This window comes from Sardina pilchardus, chromosome 18 (assembly GCF_963854185.1).
Source record: "Sardina pilchardus chromosome 18, fSarPil1.1, whole genome shotgun sequence".
Classification (NCBI taxonomy): domain Eukaryota; kingdom Metazoa; phylum Chordata; class Actinopteri; order Clupeiformes; family Clupeidae; genus Sardina; species Sardina pilchardus.
The window spans coordinates 8631854-8653004 of record NC_085011.1 but is presented as its reverse complement, the minus strand read 5'-3'; the positions used below and the strand labels follow the sequence as shown (position 1 = coordinate 8653004).

The window sequence follows — 21151 nt, the reverse complement described above, 5'->3', positions numbered from 1 at the left end:
TATTAGCCTAAAACAGATATCATCGTTCAACACATCATTGCACACAAAATGTCATAAAAGGAAAGAGAGAGAATGCATCTCGCATCCTCCACAGCTGACGTCTGAGACACCCATTAACACAGTGCTTTTGGAGTAGTGTTGGCATTGCATTTTCAAACAGGTTCAGCATCTTTGTTTTGTTATGGAATAACCTTTTACAATTAATACAGAATGTGTGTGTGTGTGTGTGTGTGTCTGTGAGTGAAAGAGGGTTTAGCGCAAAACACACTCAGCGCAAAACACACTCATTTTTGACCAGTCGAGTCTTTATTTCAAAACATCATGGAAAGTATTGCTCTACTGTCAGCTCTATTTGGAAGGTACAATATAAACTGCTCTCCACTCTCACTCAAACAAAAATGGAGTACAGAGGTATCTATTTTCTTTTCTCTATGGTAAATGTGCCCTTTTATTGTCATCTGCCCATGGGTGTATTATCATTGCCATCTGTTGGTCATACTGTAGGTTTGAAAGCAGCAAATGTTTCAGTGTTTCAAGAAAACACACAAGAGATGCATTCAAGCTTTTACTACTCAGGACATGAACAAACTTAAAAGGAAAGGGGGTAAAACGTAAGAGAAAAAAAAATCACTTGGATTTCAATATTGACTTTTTACTCAAACATGTCAACATTTAATCTCCCCATCAAATATCAATAATATTGCCTGTAACACTAGGTAAATAAAGACTAGACGTGTACATTCACACAACTTAGGTGACATTGGAGGATTTTCATTTGACAAAAATAGATTCTGATATAAAATCATCCATAGTTGTCTTAAAAGTAAAGTAAACAATGTACAAGCGCCCAGACAAAAATATTCCCTGGTATTATTCAGCCATGGACTGATTGGTATAAAATGCAATGATGCTTCAGCTATGTCTTCACTGCAGTGTCTCTTGATTTGTAGATCACTCCTCTGCTTTTCAACTCCCTTACCACACCTAAAAGAGGGAAAGAAGAACAAATAAATAGTTTGCTACAAAAGGCGTGTGTGAGTATGAGTGTGAGTGTGTGTCTGTCAATCACACATGCAATCACACTCACGTGAAATGTTCACACATAAATGCAGATATACACACCAACAACTACACTCGTCTTGATGATGGAAACAAGAACCTTTACAAATAAATTGGACTATTTCAAAAAATGACTATCATACATTTGATTTATACATTTTATTTTGACTCACAATTGTACATCACCTCTAACCTACTATAAAGACCTGTTTGCTACACTGTAGTTTTCCAGTGCCCGTCTGTTAGATAGAAAAGCAGCTTTGCACATTGACCTATCAACCACAAAAAAAAGTCTGATATCATGAAGTTTGTGCAAGTATGATTTCAGACGTGCTCTTTGTGCACCCTTGTGTTCCTGTCAGCTCGATTAACTCTTTTCAGACAGATATCTCCAGAAATAAGATGAGCGATCTGCCCATGTGGCGTGTCTGAGTTAACTTACTGACGGAAGTTTATTTTCACCCACAGCACATAGCCTAAGCCCACACACATGAAACTGTACAAGTGCATCGGAAATATATAGGCCATGGCCTAGTACACTGAGAACAGTGGTGGTACAACCACTAAAATACCGTACCCACATGAGCACCAGCATCTACAAGTAACAACCTGATGTACCTAACCCATGTAACACTAATTACGTTGATAATCAGGCAGGATCAGCTTCAAACGTACAGCAGAGCATCATGATAAGAAAACTCAACTGGCCAGGTTAGAGATGAACCTTTCACAACTTTTCCCTTAAGAAAAGGCTATGGCACTCTACTGCCATACATACTTCACATCCTAACCTACATCTAGTCATATCAAAATGGCTTAGTGGAACCCTCAAGGGTACATGGTTCATATCTAGAGTGTGCTTTCCACGGTAGATACTTTCTTGTGGAGACCTGTCTACCAGAGAGTTTCAATCATAACTTTTTCCCTTCAGGGGCATCTTGCTTCTTTTCAAGTTTCTGGTGAACAACAGCTAGTTTCATTAATGCTTCAGAAACTTTTACCTCCCATGTCCCCTCAAGATTTCCTAACCCCTTTGACAGTGGTTTGCCCATAATTCAAGGTGGATGTGGGCTAGGCTACTTCTTTTTGAACAAGGCCTACTCCTTCATATTGAAAAGGATGTGGCAAGACTATTTGAAAGTATCTTTAGAATAATGTTAAATTGTCTACCCTAATCCAAACCAAAATATTACATTTACCAAAAATATTTAATAGCTTCATTGATATGTTCAGATTTGAACATTTCAACGTAGAGATAGCACAAATGGAAGTCTGTCATAAGAAGTTACTCATTCCATGTATTACTAAGGTAAATAAAATACACCCATCACACTCTTGAGAATTCAACCTTATAAGGTACATTTTCCAACCTAGTCTAACCAACATTTACCCAAGTAGGCTAGTCTACATGGTTTCAAGGCCGAGATCTACACATACCTGGAGGTAAGCGACCAGTCACAGTAACTGCGTAGACTCCTGGTTTAAAGTTGCTAATTCTCTGCCATTTGGCAACCCAACTGTCCTCAGGGCTCATCATCGATACGACTCCGTCAAAAGATGAACTTGTGCACTCGTAAACCATTTCTCGATTCCCTTTCATCTGTAAATAGGCCTCGCAGTTGTCGCAACCGTCATACTCAAACTGGTCAATCGTCTTCACAAGGGAGCACAAAAGGCAAGCCCGCAAATGGCGTAAATCCTTAGGACACGTCTCTAGTGCCATTATGTATGGGTTTATAATAGCAAGCTTGTGAGTTAAATGTTTAACAAAGCTGGTTTCAACAACATGCGCCGAGGAATTAGCCTGTTTGGTATTGTGTATTTTCAGTCGACGACTACAGATGACATCATCAATACAGGACAGGGATTGGTCAGATGGCCGCTGGATTGGTCAATAGATCAGCGCACACATGACTTCACACCGCTTCACACACGGCACTCAAAATCAATTTTCCATCCATGCTTCAAGCTGAATTATCAGTGGTTCGACAGTCAAGGCGTTTCGAGGACAAATATATCACTGTTTCTAGATGGTTGTTGTTGGTCCTATGAAAACCTTATTGTAAAATCAAATTGTAAAATCAAACCAGTAAATTGCTAATTATATATAAAGCAGATTTAATCTAGCCTATTTAAACTTTGATAAAGAGGAAATGAATGCAAAAAGATGTTTCCCGAACATTCTCCACGTTTCGATTTGTGCTGTGTGCCACACATTTCCCGTGAACCTCACATCACATAGCCCTCTGACCTTGCGTTGTTTAGACACGCCCAGATAACAAGCTGAGTCTTCGAAACGTCGAGGAAGTAGCTGTATGAGTTTACTTTCTGTCTTAAACAGTTAAAATAATCGACAAGCACATACGACAATGGATAAACTTCGTCGTGTTCTAAGTGGTCGCGAAGAAAATGAAGAGTTGGGGTTGACAGCACAGGTAATTGTGGACTGACATGAAGTAACTTTAACGACACTATGATACGATACTGTTATTGACAGTAAGCGAGCATTTGCGATGTCTTACTATCATAAGTTCATTTTAAGTTATCCACTATAGTATGTACATGTATATGTCATTCAAATTAAATTACCGAACCTATGTGCATGTTTAGGCAGAGAAAAAGACAGCCATACTGCCAACGAATGTGCCACGGATTTGCTGCTAGCAAATTAGTAGCTAAAGCTAGTTGCAAACAGGCCTGGCTTACATTTACATCACATTTCCCCACAGGCCCTGCTTCTCTCATTTTCAGAGGCCACCGAGGTTCTTGAATTAGGCTATGTCATCTGAAAATGTGTGCACTTGGTAATTGAGCTCTATCATCAACTATATCTCAGTTTAATGTTTCTCCACTCAAATGACAAGTTTACATCCTGTCATGTGCTGTGTCTCTGAGGATTGCATTTCTCAGCACAAGTGAAGAATAACGAGTTGTCTGCTTCCAAAAGGGAAAATATGAAGATGTTATTAAAATGTGTTTTTTCCCCCCCTACAATAAGAATTGTCTAAAATATGATTTAGCCGTTATGCCCAACAGGATCTTTGCAATGTTCTACTGTGTTCCTGGCATTCTGTCACAGTATGATTTGTGACCTCCCTGTGATGTGGGGTGTATAGCCTACAGACTCACAGGTTTGAGAGCATCCACTGGCTGTTAACATGTAGCCCATTTTAGATTGATTGATGAAATTGTATTAATGGAATGCTGAATTGATGCCTTTTTCATGCTTTCATGAAGTGATGGATCATGGGAGGTAAGTTCTTGTGATGTTTTACTGTCATTGCATGGCTGTCAAACTATGTGATTTTTGACATGGGACCCCAGATGCATAGTTTAGATGTCCCGCTCTTTACTTTCATTTTTGTTTCAAATATTCAATTCTTCTATTGCTTTTGACCAGTGTTGATTTTATGAGGAATTGTGGGACTGCTAATCGAAATGATCTAAATCCATCCCTAGGCAGCAAAGATCCGCACTATATTGATATCTCCACTGTGTTCTCCATTTTAAGATTTTAAGAGAAAAATGAACCCTTAGTAACTTGGCGTGACTGAACGATTAGATATGTGGCCGTGCTCTACACCCCTGAGCATGGTAGAGGCATCAAGGAAGTCTGGAGGCCGTTGCAATGCTTATTTCTTGTCTTGTGACATCCTTCCATTGTTCTGGCTACTGTAGGTCCTGGACTCGTCCACGCTGAGCTACAGTACCCGGGTGAAGTGGTTTCTCGTCTGTTTCGCTTCAGGGGTCCTGTGCTCCATACTCGTGAGTCTCATTATCAACAATAACTCCGTTTCCTCTTGACCAGACCTCCAAGGCCAGGAGTTTGACAGCCATTACTGTTAGTCTGAAACAACAGCTCCTGAATTCTCACAGTTTATTTCTTTCTTACACGCTACTGTTCCCATAGAATGTTACAAACTGTTTTTTTGTAGTAATCCCTGATATTGCAATGATGATAGTCATTACAACGTATGAAGTACACTATTTCTCTGACAGATTTTTATTATTTACCTTTATAAGGCCTAAGCGGACTCTGCTGCTTGACACCACAAGCTCAGGAAACATTAAAAGTGCGGTCCACAATGATAGGAAGAGATTGTTAATATTTGAACTCTGCTGACAATGAAACACACCTCCTCTCTGTGCAGTGGCTCTGAAGCAACATTTTGGATTGGAATAGAAATCGTCCATATTTGACAGTTGTTGTATTGGATTATATTGGACAACAGCAGTTGACCAAACATACTTACAATTAGGCATTTAGAAGTTGATAATATAAAAATGATCTTGGCAGGGGTACTGTCAGAAAAATCTTCCCAATATTGTAAGACACAAGAACCACCACACGTAGTATTGTTTTTAGCAACAACTCTGGCCAAGAGGAAAGAGTGCCCAGAAAGGAGAATTCTCCCTTCTGCAAAACAGTCTCAGACCTCTTCAACGCAAAGAGGTTCTTTTATTAAAGCAAAGCAGAGCAAAACGTTTCAGCATGACCTACGGTCGAAACTTCATCATTCCTCCCTAAATTCCACCTCTCTCTCATCCCCAGTTTCTTATCTTTGCAGGAGCATAGCTTTCCTGTGAGGCACCTCTATGTTCCTTTGACGCACACAAGTGAAGTTAATCATGATAATATATGTCATATGCATTTCTTTGTCAGGTACAAAGAACAAAAGAGATAGAAACATTATAATGCATAAACTTATAAAAGAATATAAGTTGAATAAGAAGTGAAGTAAAAAGTTAAGATATAATGACACAAGAATGTATACTAAAACTTGAGATACAGATGCAAACCTTATACAGTGTGTGGTGGTGCCATGTTAGATACAGTGAAAGTTGATGGAAGAGTGGCATGTGGCTGCATTGAAGACCACTTGAAGCCTACAAAACTCATAACATAATATAGCCCACCACCTTTAACTGTCTAGCAGAAGGAGTATGGGAACCTGTGCTGCGTCATGTCAGCATTACTCCATAAGTGCACTGTTCTGAGGCAAGTCACACGGCATTCAGGTTATGAGTTCACAGTGCACCAACCTGACTAACAGTTGCACGTGTGTCAGTATAAGGCACCCTGGCCTGTATGTTATGTGATGTCATGTCTTGACTTCATTCAGCGATTATTTTGTATAACTCAAATCTCTTTGAACAACTTTGTAACAGTTGTTGCTCCACATAACATGGGGGTATGTGCTGCAACTTTCAACGATGAATTACTGATGAAATCTGCTGATTCAGTGATACAGTTCTGAATACTTCCTCCTGCTGTCGTCATACTACTGGGAGTTGCAATACTGTAGTCCATTGGCAAATCTTTCTGTCCTGACCAGTATTGCTGTGAATTGTGTTTTGGGTCAATAGTCTGGCTTGTATTCAGCAAGGCGATCAAAACACCTAGTTGATCTTTTGATCACTCTGTGAGTGTCTTACTGTAACTATGTCCCATTCGTATAACACTATTTAAACTTTGATGAAGTAGAAACCGGAGGCGTTGCAAAGTCCAAACAGCAAGCCTGTTGTGGTGACTGTATCAGCTAAAACATTCTGATGTGTCAACAGCAGCTTTTGGTTTCAAGTAGTTGAAATGTCACAACCACTGCAAAGGGACTCAAAAACAAAGCATGCATTTCTCCTGACTGTATACAATTTCCAAAACCTCCATTTTCTCATTCTATCCAAATATTGTCTCCCTCCCTCTCTCCCCCCCCCCCCCCCTCTCCTCTCTCTCTCTCTCTCTCTCTCTCTCTCTCTCTCTCTCTCTCTCTCTCTCTCTCTCTCTCTGAGTGTCTCTAGCTACGTTTACATGAACACTTCTATTCTGATTAGAAACGGAATAAAAATAGTCATGTAAACACCTCAATCGGATTTAATTGAAAATTCCTGATCCGACCAGAATTTTAATCGGAATGGAAGAGGTGGTGTAGTCCGTTCCTATTCCAAATGAACACTAATGTATACGGTCGACTACGATTGACTGCTATATCTTCCCAATGAAAAGTAGCCAACAACGGCTATTCCGATCAAAGATTTTAAAAGCGCCTGAAAGCACCTGATCGGAATAGAATGTGCTGTACCCATGTAAACAGACGGCACATTTTCAATCGGAATAGTTTTATTCGAAATGACAAAAAAACTGTCCATGTAAACATTGCTTCTGTCTCTCTCACTCCCTCACTCTCCATTGCTGAGTGGCAGTTGGCCTATGTGTGAGTTGGTGGAGGATCTGTGCTGATAACACAGTTTATACTGTCCTCAACACCTCCTCTCAACTGTGGCACATGGCAGGCTCATGCAAAACCTTTTGTGGTGACGGCCTACTTCTCTACAGCTCTCCTCTTTTTCTAGTCTGGGAGGTGTGGAACACACACTGGCCGCCTTATATTTGTCTTCTTATCTACTTATTTATCTACTTATTTTAACCTTTAAAACATGCTTCTGTCCCAAGTAGCGTGTGAGAGAATGTGGTTTTATTTCTGCAATTCTAGCTGTAACCCCTAGATGGAGCTTTAACCCAAGCGTGACTAGCGTGACATGGTTTTGCTTCTCAACTGTGTGGCCATGGATTTGCTTACTAAAAATCCACCTCTCTCGTGTTCCCAATTTGAATCATTTTGAATCTTTGAAATTTGTTTCGTGTTTCACATAATGTTCACTTTACTCAAGTTTAGTGAGTGGCATGATTATTCACTGAGGTCTCTCTTGTGTTGTTCTTACAGGGATCAGCACTGCTCTTCTTGCCAAATGGCATCAAGCTCTTCGCTGTGTTCTACACTCTGGGGAACCTCGCTGCCCTTGCCAGGTAAGGCTGTGAATAGCATTTCGTTTTGATGAATTTCTCTAGCTCATAACTTGTTTTTACTCAAAACTAACCAGTCAATGGCTACCACCTTTTGTGCTAAGCTCGTGTTTATAGGAAAGTGTGGATGGATGCGCTTGGTAGTGTTTGTGACTAACACACACACACACACACACACACACACAACCTCCCTTCACCTGAGATGCTGTACTGTTGTGTAAACTCAAAGAGTCTAGCAAAATCCTTCTCCATGGTAACGACCCCTGTGTGTGAGTGGGGGCAGCTCTAAGTGAATTGCCCCCCTTGACCTGATCCATAGGTGTTCAAGTGTTACAGAACAGCCTGTTCACAGTCCCGCTGTTCTCCTGTTCATTTCTCCTTGTTCCTTCCTCTGATCCCGGCTCTGTGGATTGAAGGGGAAGATCAGAGCAATTAAATACAAATGAATTGCTTCCCCCCCCCCCCCCAGGATGCCCATGTTTGTGAATTTTGGTAATGAAATTGGTGCCGAGCTGCACTCAGTTGAGTGCTCATTATTTGAAAAAAAACTTTTTTTTTTTGGACTGGACTGTTAATCATCACTTGCTGATGATGTAAGATGTGCTAAGTGTGAACATGGTGTCCTTTCACACAGTCTCGAGGGAAGGCCCTCTTCCAACTTGTTTGGCTCTGCATTTACAATGTGTGTATTCTTGGTGAATCTTAAAGTGTGTGTGTGTGTGTGTGTGTGTGTGTGTGTGTGTGTGTGTGTGTGTGTGTGTGCGTGTGTGCGTGTGTGCGTGTGTGCGTGTGTGCGTGTGTGCGTGTGTGCCTGTGCGTGTGCGTGTGCGTGTTCGTGTGTGTGTTGGGGAAGGTGCATTTTATCTCTCTGTTTTTGGTCCCTCTGTGTGGGATGGTTACTATGGGGCTTGTGACAGCTGAGGGCTGAACTGACACCTTAAAACAGGCCTAGCAAGTGCTCCTTAACCACACCATCAGATCAAACAAGGCTCAGGTTATCAGCACACCCAGTCAGTAGGCATGGCACAGACATTGGGACGTCTTTGTCATTGTATTCGGTTTCATACCCTGTTTTGGTTGTGCACATTTGCTTAGATGGAGCACCTGAGTAGTCTGTGTGTCCCATTTTCTGTCAGGTGTCGGGTGTCCTCTTTGAGCATTTTCAAAAGACACTACGCAGGAGAACTGAGTGAACCCTGGCCCAGTGTGTGTGATCCACATCTCAGTTCACTTTGGTCATCAATGGGTGCACAACTGCATTGCCAATAACCAGATTTAGTCTGATCACAGTGTTTGAAATGTTGAGCTTGCCTATTTTGCGAGTTGTTTATTTTTGGAAATTGTAATTTTGAAGGTTTTGTGACCTCATTATGTCTAGGATTAATGTTAAAACTTTTAAACATTACCTGGTCTTTGACTCATTGTCATTATATTAGCGAGCTATGATGTCATCATACCTTCTGACCTTGTGGAATAGGACAGAAGTGTGGTTATCTCAACTTCACCTCCTGATATGATTAGCAGGCCACATTGACAACTGTAACGTGTTGCTAATATACAAGCTTGGTGTTGGAACACCTTGTTCTCTCCTCCTTTCTCTCTCAGACTCTCTCTAGTTCTCTCTCTCTCTCTCTCTCTCTCTCTCTCTCTCTCTCTCTCTGAAATTCCTTGGAGGAAACACAATCATTAACTCGTGTGTGGGTCAAGCTTAAAAAAAAAACCCTGAAGCTGTAACGTGGAAGCTCCCACTGGATGCCAACCAAAGCCATTGGCTTCCCTGTCAGTGTCTCAGATGCAGAGCCAGAGGCCTCAGTCCATGTCTGTGTTGTTGTTACACTGGTAGTCAAATGCCTGTCAGCTGAGTGAGTGCACACATTTGAATTTCTAGAGTGTGGCGAGTGTGCTGGGACGTCTAGACTAGAGATGGTTGAATGGCTTTAAATACTTCACTGGACAATTTACACTCTGGGCAATTTACCACGGAGTGTCATGGCAGTCTCTTGTGGTTCTGTTTCCTCGTTGGTCACTGTGTCAGCACAGTGGCAGCAGGTGAATCATGTGACTGACCGACTGACTGTTGTTGGCTCACGGCCACTTTTTATAATAGCCATAAGCTGTTTGCAAACTTTCACAGCCTGCCGTGAGGACTTAGTTCTGAACCGTAACCAGCCCTGTCCCCAATCTGGGGCTAGTCTGAGCAAAGAAGTCTTAAGATGTAGGAAAACACCACCATTGTCTCGGACTGAAGTGCCCTGGCAACACATGAGCCCTACCTGATCCGTCCCCACACCCTGCGCTTGGTTAAAGCAATGTTTACTGTCTGGCTTTAAGTGCCTCAGGAAAGCTGTTTTAAGTGCTGTCTTAAGAGTTCCGTTTGCTTTGTGATATGTGTTCTGAGACCATGAGAGAACTGAATGGATTATTGCGTTTCTTTCACTGATGCCCTTTACAGTGGCCCGAGGCTCTAGGATCCATGTCTTGGCTCCAAATACAACAAGATTCAAAACAGCAACATTGAGGGCAGGGACATGTGTCTTCTTCTGGCTCAAGTGCTGTTAAGAACTAAGCATTTATTACAAATAGATAGAGAGATCTAAGAGAAATGGTATAATAGAGGAACACAGCATATAGTAAAATTTGTCTCTAACTATTTTGGTGTTTTGTTAACTGGTTTATGTCATTTTTCAAGGGAAATACTTCAATATTCTCTTATAGCAGCTTTTCAAACTTAAATACTTTTAACTTTGCTCACTACTCTTTGATAGTAAACTAAATGTCTTATGGATATGGACGCTGATCAACTTTTACAGCGTTTTCTGTCATTGCTTTAATCAAACAACTTTCGATTAATCGAAAAAATAATGTATCAGATGTACAGCTGACAGATGTATGTTAGTTGCAGTCCTAATGAACAGGAGTTGGTTACACTTGCATGTAAATCACATGAAAGCGACAAGTCACCTTTTTCCACGCTCAAGGCTGATTGATTGTGGAATGCGAGAGCAATGGAACAGCTGCGGTAGGATGTCACCGGGAGGAGAGGGAGTTAACCATCGGCTCATTTCACTCTCTTCTCTACGAGAGCCGACATGACGTGGAGAGAGAGAGGGAGAGAGGGAGAGAGGGAGAGAGAGAAGGAGAGAGAGAGAGAGAGATAGAGAGGGAGGGAGAGAGAGAGAAAGAGCCGAGGCGAGACCCGGATGCGGATGCTCGTCATAGACTCCCAGGAGTGCCCTCCTGCTCCTGCTCACCTACAGTCGGAGAGGCAGTGATGCACACAGAAATAGAGGGAGGGGATGCGAGCCTGCGTCACCAGGGTGACTGGCCATTTTTTCCCCCCCTGACGTCTGGCAATCAGTGCGGAGCTCTTTGACAGGAAAGCCTCTGACGCGGAGGCTATCTTTTTCTCACACACACACACACACACACACACACGTTGCAAGCTGCCGTCATTCACACGCCAGTGAGTTAGTCTCCACCAACGCCATCTTAATGGTCGACACCTAAGGCACACATTGGTGTGGAAGAGACATAGGCAAACGCCTGGTGGTTGACTGGGGGAGCACATTTAGTCATGCTGGCAGGCCTTGTCATAATGGTGCTTACTGGCTGCTAGATCCTCTTTATGTTGTAGTATAATGGGCTAGCCTTATTGCACTGCAAGTATGTGTGTGTGTGTTTGTGTGTGTGCTTGTGTGCTTGAGTGTGTGCTTGTGTGTGTCATGAGTCATAAGGGTCTCTGCACTGTGTTTACACTGCAGAAGTGGTCTCACACGTTTGTGTTTGTGTGTGTGTGTGTGTTTTCTCCCAAAGCACCTGTTTCCTGATGGGGCCTTTGAAACAGCTGAAGCGCATGTTTGAGCCCACCAGACTCATCGCCACCTGTGTCATGCTGGTAACGACCCACAGGCCGCCTCCACTCCTACACAATTTTACGTTTCCTTAGAAACAATGAATATTTGAAAAGTGGTGAAACAGTTTAGCATTCTGTTTCAGAAAGCCAGCTCTGTTGCTCTACATTCTCTGTTCACCCTGTCCTGATTTTTCTTTTGTGCACGCACGCACACACACACACACACACACACACACACACACACACACACAGACATAGAGGAACTGTAGAGAACGGCCAAACACACCACAGACCACTCTACCCACCAAGCATTTAGCAGTTCGCAATTAAAGATTTGAAGCATCTTAAGACGTCCATTGGCATTAGGGGCCGCTTACCATGCCAGTCTTAAGCTTGCTCTTAAAGCAAAGCAGCGTTGCATGTTACTTTCCAGATAATCTATTTCTAAACCCTGCACATGTCCCCGAGGCATTATTAATGGACAACTGCAAATCATACTGGACTAAGAAGGACAGTGGTCTAATTCCTGCTATTGTGTTTTGCTAGGGTAGTATTTTTAGTTGTTCATCATCAGTGAATGTTGGAATGTTTACAACCTTTTTCTTTCTTTTAGCTCTGTCTGATTTTGACACTGTGCGCTGTTTTCTGGGTAAGTGTTTGTTGTTGTTTTTTGTTTAGTTTATTTTAAACATTCAATATCTGAACATATATTCAAAGACGTTTTACTACATGTCAGTTTGTCTTTATTCTTCTTGTGGTTGTTTTTTTTAGTGTCCTTCTTATTTACTGCATGTCTCCCCATTCTTGTTCCTCCGCAGTGGCATAAAAAGGGACTGGCTATAATCTTCTGCATTTTACAGTTCTTGGCCATGACATGGTGAGTGTCCGATTTCTCCCTCCGCACTGTGGCTTCCGCTCAGGCATTCTCAGTCCCCATCAGGCTATTGTTGGTGTACACTAAAGAGGGATTCTGTGTCAGTGGAGGACCGTGTGTGTGTGTGTGTGTGCGTACAAGAGAGAGAGAGAGAGGGAGAGGAAGCTGAGCCTTGACTTAGGGCACATGGCCCACGTGCAAGATTAAATCCAGTTAATGGGTAAGGTCTTAAGATGAGCTCCTCACGTTTGGCCACGCTCACACACACACACACACACACACACCATGCCCCACTGCTTCAGAGGAACTTGGCAGGAAGAAGAGCCCATTCCTGTCTTGGATCAGAGCCACTTGGTGCCGGTGAATCAGAGCTTATCGACTTCAATTTTATTTCGGCCGCGATGGACGTTTCCCAGGCCGCTGACACTGTTGTTGGTGATCCTCCCGCTCAGCGGCTACATATGAACTCCCATGTCATGTGTGAAATGAAAATAGGCCACATTCTTAAACGGCTTTAAACTCTGTGTTGCGATCTGAGGATCCTGTGCTTCAGGACCTTGGCAGAGAAGAGCGCTTGACTGCCTCAGTGTAAACCGTGCTGCTGGTCTGACATTAACAGCTCACCAGGTGAGCTTTGCTCAGTCATCATCTCTATGTGCTGTTACACCCCACTACACAGCAACATACGACCAAGAGGGCAAAAACTAAGTAACAGGAACACACTAACAGGCGGGAGTAAATCCTTACAAGGCGCATAGTAAACTAAGGAGTGAGGCTGCCAACATGGCTGCCCGCAAAGTTTTCACGTCACGATCCTGAGCCCTATATGCTTAAATGGTTTGTGTGGGTGGGAGGATATATTGATATTGAAATATCATATCGCAAGGCGCCGTATCGTTCTGATGTGTCGTATCAATATTTGATATCGATATGTGCTTCCTCCAGCTACTGGACTTTATTTGAGTCACTATTTCATGACTTCTCATCATGGGACAACCTGAGACTACTCCTTCAGTTCACACACAGACACACGCACACACACACACTCTCTTTCACAGCTTATACCTGCTTTGCATAGAAACACTCAGATGCATGGGCGTTTTGTGTGCATATCTGCATTCATTTTCTACATGCACACCTGCGATATCTCCTGCATGCGCACACACTCACACACTCACTCACACACATCTCCACACACCATGTCTTTCCCACAGTCCTTAGATCGGGCCCTGCCCAGGCAGATGGGAGGGTGAGGGTGGGGGGGTGGGGAGGGGGGGTTAGTATCGCTACAGCTAAATCAGCTCAGCTCATGTCGGGCTCAGCCGAGCAGGCCTGCAGGACCAGGGAGCAGAGGAGAGGAGAGCAGTGGAGAGCTAATCTGATCCGCTAAGCTCGTCCTGACCCTTTGGCAGGGCCGCAAGGAAGCGCCAGGCCACAGGTGCGCGACCAGGTGCACACAGTTGGCACCGAGGCCTTTAGTCAGCAGCACCGCGAGGCCAGCGAGGGGGCAGGAGAGCGGAGGCTATTATTAGTCTGACCTCACCCGACGCGTGTGGTCAGGGGTCATCTGCTTGGGGAAAGCTTTGTTAAGAGAGAGAGAGCGAGATGCGGACGCGTGTGTGTGTGTGTTTGGATTCCCTTGGTGCTTATGGCAAATCGAGCTGTCTCAGGGACAAGCAATCTGTGTGGGTCACTTTGAGGGTGACACTTAGGAACTATTAGCATGTCAGCGCTGTTAAAAGCCTTGTCACCAAACACAAGCAAGCATTAGAGAAGGGTTCCAGTGGGTCCTGTGTGCTTGCCAATTGTGTGTTTGTGCTTATCATGTGGGGTGTGTGTTTGGGATTAGATATGTTTTACAGCTAGGAATGTAGCTATCGTTTTAAAAGCACGTCATTGTATGTTGCTCGTGCATATGTGATCGTGAGTGTGGAAGAGAGAGAGAGAGAGAGAGTGTGAGAGAGAGAGAGTCAGAGAGGTAGGGAGAATGTGTAGGCAGCTGAGGGGGTGTTTGCCGGAACTGCTCGTTTGGCAGCCTCACACGTCACTGGGTCATTTAATGGCTGTCGGTTTCATTGACGGCACAATCGTCTCTCGCATGCTTGAGTCAGTCTGCGCCCTCTCCCCACAGCTGACGTGTACAACGTCCTTAAAATATACTTATGTTTGCCTCAACACGCACACTCACCTCTCCCACACACACACACACACACCTACACACACACACACCTACACACACACACACATGCATACTCACCTCTCTCCCACACACACACACACACACACACAACACATCTATACACGCACTCATACAGATGCACACAAGTGTGTGTGTGTGTAACTGTTCAGTGTTTGGATCATTAAGTCCAAACCTGGCAGATTCACTGTGAAGACACAAGGAAACGGGGGAGATTCCAGGAATGGCCTCTGTGGGGGAGGAGTGAGCTTGAGCGTGCTCCCGAGACCCTTCTCCAGAAAACCCCGTTCCACTTGATCTGCAGTCTCCTTGTCCGCTTGTTTATTTGTCTTCCGCGCGCGTTTATTTATTTCAGAGCGTTTAATAACCCCTTGATTTTTTTTTTATCCGCTTTTGCTTTGTGGGGGGGAGAAAGCGTAATTCTTGTCAAAGTAAAGCCCGGGGATTTAAAATCGTGCCTCGTCCCTCTGGCCTTTGATTAAAGCTGTCCTGCTGTGATCGCAAGGGTGTGTTTATACGGATGGACGTAATACTGTGATTATGTTGATGTGATGATTTTTGACAACATAATGGTCTCTCTTGGGAACTGACCGTTGCACATGGGGCAACTACTAGGTTGAAAAAGAAAACAAAACGGACATGCCTTGCTCCGGCTAATAGTGCCATTTATTGTAACGTAATTATTCTGTGTTCATAGGTTATGATTATGTGTGTATGATCAAATTTGCCCAAAAATTACAAGTTTACGTAATATTCACGTGTGTGTTGTGTATCGCGGGGTGATTTCTTATGTAAGGGTAATTTTATTCAGCTTACTCACTCCTGACCAGAGCACTTCTGAAATTGTCCAGAAGGCACCCCCCCCCCCCCCCCCCCCATCCTTTTTTGGCATAAAGCTCACATCTGATCTGACTGTGTTACGAGGCTGCAGTTCATTTTATAGTCGTCCACCTACCAGTGAATTCCCTCAACAAAGGTTGTTGTTGTTTTTCATTGGGATGAGCCAGACTGATATCGAGGACGGTCATTGTGTGAGAGGAACTGTATACAAAAGGCCCGTGCCCTGTGGCTCAACCCAGTAGAACCCAAAACCATTCAGCTCTGTCCTGACCCCATTTGCTTTTCTCTTTCAGGTACAGCATCTCCTACATTCCATTTGCAAGGTAAGGAGGACTTATTTGCTTTCTTTAAATAAATAAACAAACAAATACATAGCTAAATAAACAGACAAAAGAGCATTTAGCATGTTTTTGTACTACATAATCCTGTTCTATGAAGTGGTTTGTGCTCATGGGTTTTAACAAACACTTTGTTGAAGCAGTTGGTGCCTGTTTTACTTATTTTCAGAGGTATAAAGGTCCTGGCACATTCTTGTTCCAACCATTCACTTAATCAGCTGATTCTAATTAGCACAGCTCTTAAGTCAGGTAAATCAGGTCATTAGTGAAATCACCTGTGCCAAGCGCACCAGTAGAACCAATACATGGCAGGACGTACACTCTGAAGCTGGACTTTTACATTTCTGCTTATTTTTTCTCAGCTTTCTAATCTCCTTCTTTGTCCTCCAATTAATATTCAGCTTCTCATGTAGTTGCCCAATCCGCATATGTTCATCCCTACATCTGTAGGGTTCCCCAGTAATTATGCCATGTGTGTTAAGTACACCTCATTGAGCCAGATTTCCAGCATAATTGAAATACCAAACCCGCTAATTGCATCATAGAATCACAGACGTCGCGTACACAAATGGTAGCGTGTTAGCTCATAAAACACACACACACACACACACACACACACACACTCCTGTGGAGGGCGTATAGGGTTCAGGGGGGTTGGAATCGTGGATGAGTCACTAATCCTTGACTGAAAACATGTTTTTATTTACTCGTAAACGGCACGCCTGTTGTTCTCCACCATATGGGCCCTAATCCCGGGGAAGACCCCACCATCACTGTGCCCATCTCTGGGCCACGCAAATGGCCGCTTGTTTGTCTCTGTTTCTCTCCGTCCCCTCCCCTCTCCTCTGCCCTGGCCAGTGTGTGAGGGTATTTAGTATTAATACCTTCATGGCTTGAGGCCAGCGGCGTTTTAGGGGTTAAAAAATTAGCCATTGAGCGCGGAGCTCTGTCGGCAGCCGATATGTACAGTGAGGAGCACATGTATTTGATACCCTGCTAAAACAGGAATATAAAATCATCATTTGACAATTGATCTTAATGCCTTAACTCAAAAAATTAGTACAAATCAAACCGCCAAGGACACCAATTTTCTTTGTGATTGAAGAATGTATCGTAAATAGATAAATGTTTTCCTTAAATGCTAGGGGAAGGAAGTATTTGACCCCCTATGTAACCCTATGGGAATTTAACACATAGGGTTAACATAGGGGCAGGCAGATTTTTATTTTTAAAGGCCAGCTATTTCATGGATCTAGGATATTATGCATCCCGATAAATTTCCCTTGGCCTTTGAAATTAAAATAGCCCCACATCATCACATACCCTTCACCATAGCTAGAGATTGGCATGGTGCTTTTTCCAGTAGGCCTATTAGCCTGTTTGATTTGCATTGAGCTCAATGAGCATCAAACAGGCTAATAGGCCTACTGGAAAAAGCACCATGCCAATCTCTAGCTATGGTGAAAGGTATGTAATGATGTGGGGCTATCTTAATTCCAACGGCCAAGGGAACTTTATCAGGATGCATAATATCCTGAATCCATAAAATAGCTGGCCTTAAAAAATAAAAATCTGCCCGCCCCTATGTTAACCCTATGTGTTGAATTCCCATAGGGTTACATTGGGGGTCAAATACTTACTTCCCCCTAGCATTTAGGAAGAACATTTATTTATTTACGAAACATTCTTCCATCACAAAGAAAATTGGCGTACTTAGCGGTTTTATTTTTACTCAATTTTTGAATTAAGACATTAAGATCAATTGTCAAATGACGATTTTCTATTCCTCTTTTTAGGCAACTTTAGCATGGTATCAAATACATTTTCTCCTCACTGTAAATAGCGCTTCTCGTGCTGGCCGAGCACACAGCTGTGCAGCATCACAGGGCCGGCTTCATTCCCATTGGTTGGGATCAGTTGTTTTTCTCTCCGTCTCTTTTCCCCCCATTTATTGTGGTGGTGGTTATTTATTGTTAGTGATGAGCATCATTAATGTGAGGGTTATTTTGGGGTGGGGGGGGGGGGGGGGGTGGCGATGGAATGTGCTGGGAACTGAAAGTGATGGGAACAGGTTTCCTTGGAGCACCTGGCTGACCTGACAGAGTGACGGAGCAACACAAACGACGACAACAAAAACAGTAGCAACGTAAACAAAGTGCTTCGCACCTCAGCCCCATGCTGTCCCCACCCCACCCCTCCAGCCCAGCCCAGCCCAGCCCAGCCTAGCCCTGCCCATTCCATATATAATGGCTAATGGCCGCCGCTCTCCCTACCTCAGAGGTGTCCAGAGGTCCTTCCCCCACTTTTCTCCCCTCACGTCGGACCCCTCCCCTTCACCCAAAGGGGGTTGGGGGGTCATCGTACACATGGGCCCCTAATCTATCCTGACAGCTAAAGTGCCCCCACCCCTGCCCCACCCAGCCCCTGCCTCAGGCGCTCTTGGAGCTGCCTCTGGGTGTGGGGGAGCTGGTATGGCCATATTGAGATATGATTTCTGCCTTCATTTGGCTAATGCTCTTTAGGAGTCTTCTCGTGCTATAATGAGATCTGCAGGGCCAGCCCCGGTCTTCTTTGTCCGGCTCGCGTGTGATGCTTCTAAAGCCCCCGCCATTGTTGGGGAGATTTGTAAGGGGTAAATCGCACACTGTCCTTTTTGTGTGACTATGATTGGACATTTCCTTTTTCTGAGAGCCCGCTCTGCCATCACACACACACACACACACACACACACACACACACACACACACCCACACACAGTCTAAAAACAAATTCTCAAATTTGAGTTGGAATCACATTTTTATTTCTAAATTAAATGTATTTATGTATTTTCAATTACCGTCTTCCTCAATCAATCAATCAATCAATCAATCAGTTAAAATTCTCAAAAATATTCTGTAGGATTGGTTTCTTACTGTGGGTTTTTTTTTGTGTCGGTGTTAAAATTCATCAGTCAAAGCTCACATGGTGCAGCCTGGAGCTTTATTTATCTCCTTAGTCTGCTTATTTTGGGTTGTATTTAAAGCATCCGTTGCACAGCTATTTCATCAGCCATATTCCAAATGTATCTCATCATCATCATTTATTCATTTTGTGATTTTCTGAGTTCAGCACTTAGGCTTCAGTGTTTACTAGAGAGAGTGGTGTAGGATCTAATGGATAGAGAGAGAGAGAGAGAGAGTGAGAGAGAGAGCGAGAGAAGAAAGAAAGAAAGAGAGAGAGAGAGAGAGATGAATGAACAGCGTATCAGAAGGTAAGAGTCTCTTTCTTCCGCCCCCCCACCATAATCCCGCCTTCTTCCTCCCTTTTCATTTTAACCTTGACTTGGTTCACACCTCCTCCTCTTCCCCTGAATTTTGAGTGAGCCAGTGAAAGTCTGCATAGCAACACATCTACAGGCAGAGTGACAGAGGTAGAGCCGAAAAGAAAGAGGGAGGGAGGACGAGGGAGGGAGGGAGAGAAAGAGAAGGCATAGGGGCGGGGAAGGAAACGGCGTGACCTTGTTCTGCTGTTGCCGTGGCGACTGCTGGAGTTGCATCATCCTCGTGCTCCGTACCTGTGAGCGATGGAGGGAAGGTGGCGGGGAAGTCGAGGGGTGTGTGTGTGTGTGTGTGTTTGGGGGGGATGGGGGCGTACAGCGGAAGGTCCAGCCCTCCCAGCGCGTGCGGCTTCCCGCCAAAACAGAATTAAATATGCAGGAGCACCGCCCTGCCGCCTCCGCCACAACAACAAAGGCAAAATCAGAGGAAGAGAGAGAAGCGCCATCAAAACAACCCGTGTTTTCAACGCAGACTTGAGTTGCACATCAGCAAACTTCTAAACCTCTCTGCCACTCTGCACTGTTCTCGGGGATAAAGCATTCGTAATCACTTGGTAACCATATCAAGCCACAAGTATGCTTATGAATAATGGTACAATAACTTGCTTCTCCCTGTTGTGTTCTGACTGTTTAATGAAACTCTCTCTCTCTCTCTCTCCCTCTCTCTCTTTCTGTCATTTTTGGTCTGTTTTGCAGAGATGCAGTCATGAAATGCTTCACCACCTGTTTGAGTTAAAGAGGCTTGATTAAAGACTGGTCCCAATACGCAAAAAGAGTAAATATGTAAAATATTGTTTTTTTAATATAAGGAATTTATCTTTTTTTCTGCCATTTTCAATATACTTAAATCATATTTTTTATCAAGTGTGGCTCTTGATAACTACATAAATGCAGCACTACACCATTGTGTAATATGCAAACAAATGTAATACTCTTATTTCTGCCTTTCTGACTTCATTCTTTGTTCTGTGATATATGTTTTTTTGGGTGCAAATGTGTCTGAAAACATGATTTTCTTTTCAGCTTAACTGTCAGATTTTATTTTATACTCTGTGTATGTTGAGCAGATGAAGTGTGCTCGGATAGCCTTATTCAATCTAATGAGTGTATTATTTTGATGAGCACTGAAGTGCCTCAATGGTTTTGTCCTATGCTCAGGTTCTCTTTGTTTTCTACTACCATGACTCATGTCCATGTTGATCTTTGTACAAAAGAATGAATTTCTACACATGTGTGAGTGTGTGTGTGTGTGTGTGTGTGTGTGCGTGTGTGCGTGTGTATACGTGTGTGCAATGCATATATAAATATAAACCAACGGCTCCTCCATTTAATGCAACTCCGCGAGCATTAAACACCATCACTGAACTCCACACTGGACTACTGCTCATTATTGACCTCTCTGTGTTTCCTGCTTGAAGACTTGCACGTGTTGTTGATGTTTCGGTTGGGGAGCAGCGTAAATGAGGGGCACTTTTGTGTTACGCACTTTGTGGCGTTCTAGGATTTTTTTTTTTTTCCCGAAGGGTTATCTTGAATAGAGACTACTGCCCTGTCTGGGGCAACAATGTGACTCAGCTGCCATTCCATCATGCCACAGCATGCCACATTAAACAACACCTCTCAGCACCCCCCAACCCAACCCTAGCTAAAAGCGCATTTTATTCCTCAATGCTCATGGAAAGACTCCTTTATATAGCAAACGTGCGTAAATGAGGTCCTTTTACACCCCTCCCCCTCTTTTTTAATCATAAGCCATATGTTGGCATGATATGGCCCCAATTTTCCCCGGCGTGCCGTTTGTGATCTTGACATGACCTAATAACCCAGTGCGCGTTTTTCTTGGTGCTTGTTTGCCGTTTTGTTTTCAAAGCG

At 43.5% G+C, this 21151-nt stretch overlaps 2 protein-coding genes across 2 annotated transcripts; one reads left to right on the top strand and one right to left on the bottom strand.

Annotated features, from left to right (window-relative positions):
- Positions 1-552: 552 nt before the first annotated feature.
- On the bottom strand, positions 553-2911 carry LOC134063666 (transcription elongation factor SPT4-like). Its single transcript, XM_062519311.1, has 2 exons — positions 2497-2911; positions 553-984 (listed from the first exon to the last, which is right to left on the bottom strand). Exons 1-2 carry the CDS (start codon positions 2780-2782, stop codon positions 917-919), a joined length of 354 nt encoding a protein of 117 aa, XP_062375295.1. The 5' UTR covers positions 2783-2911; the 3' UTR covers positions 553-916.
- A 404-nt stretch (positions 2912-3315) lies between these two features.
- On the top strand, positions 3316-20649 carry sft2d1 (SFT2 domain containing 1). Its single transcript, XM_062519310.1, has 8 exons — positions 3316-3494; positions 4738-4824; positions 7782-7864; positions 11675-11756; positions 12328-12363; positions 12533-12591; positions 15919-15948; positions 19976-20649. The coding sequence occupies exons 1-8, from the start codon at positions 3429-3431 to the stop codon at positions 20013-20015; spliced, it is 483 nt and encodes a 160-aa protein (XP_062375294.1). The 5' UTR covers positions 3316-3428; the 3' UTR covers positions 20016-20649.
- Positions 20650-21151: the final 502 nt, after the last annotated feature.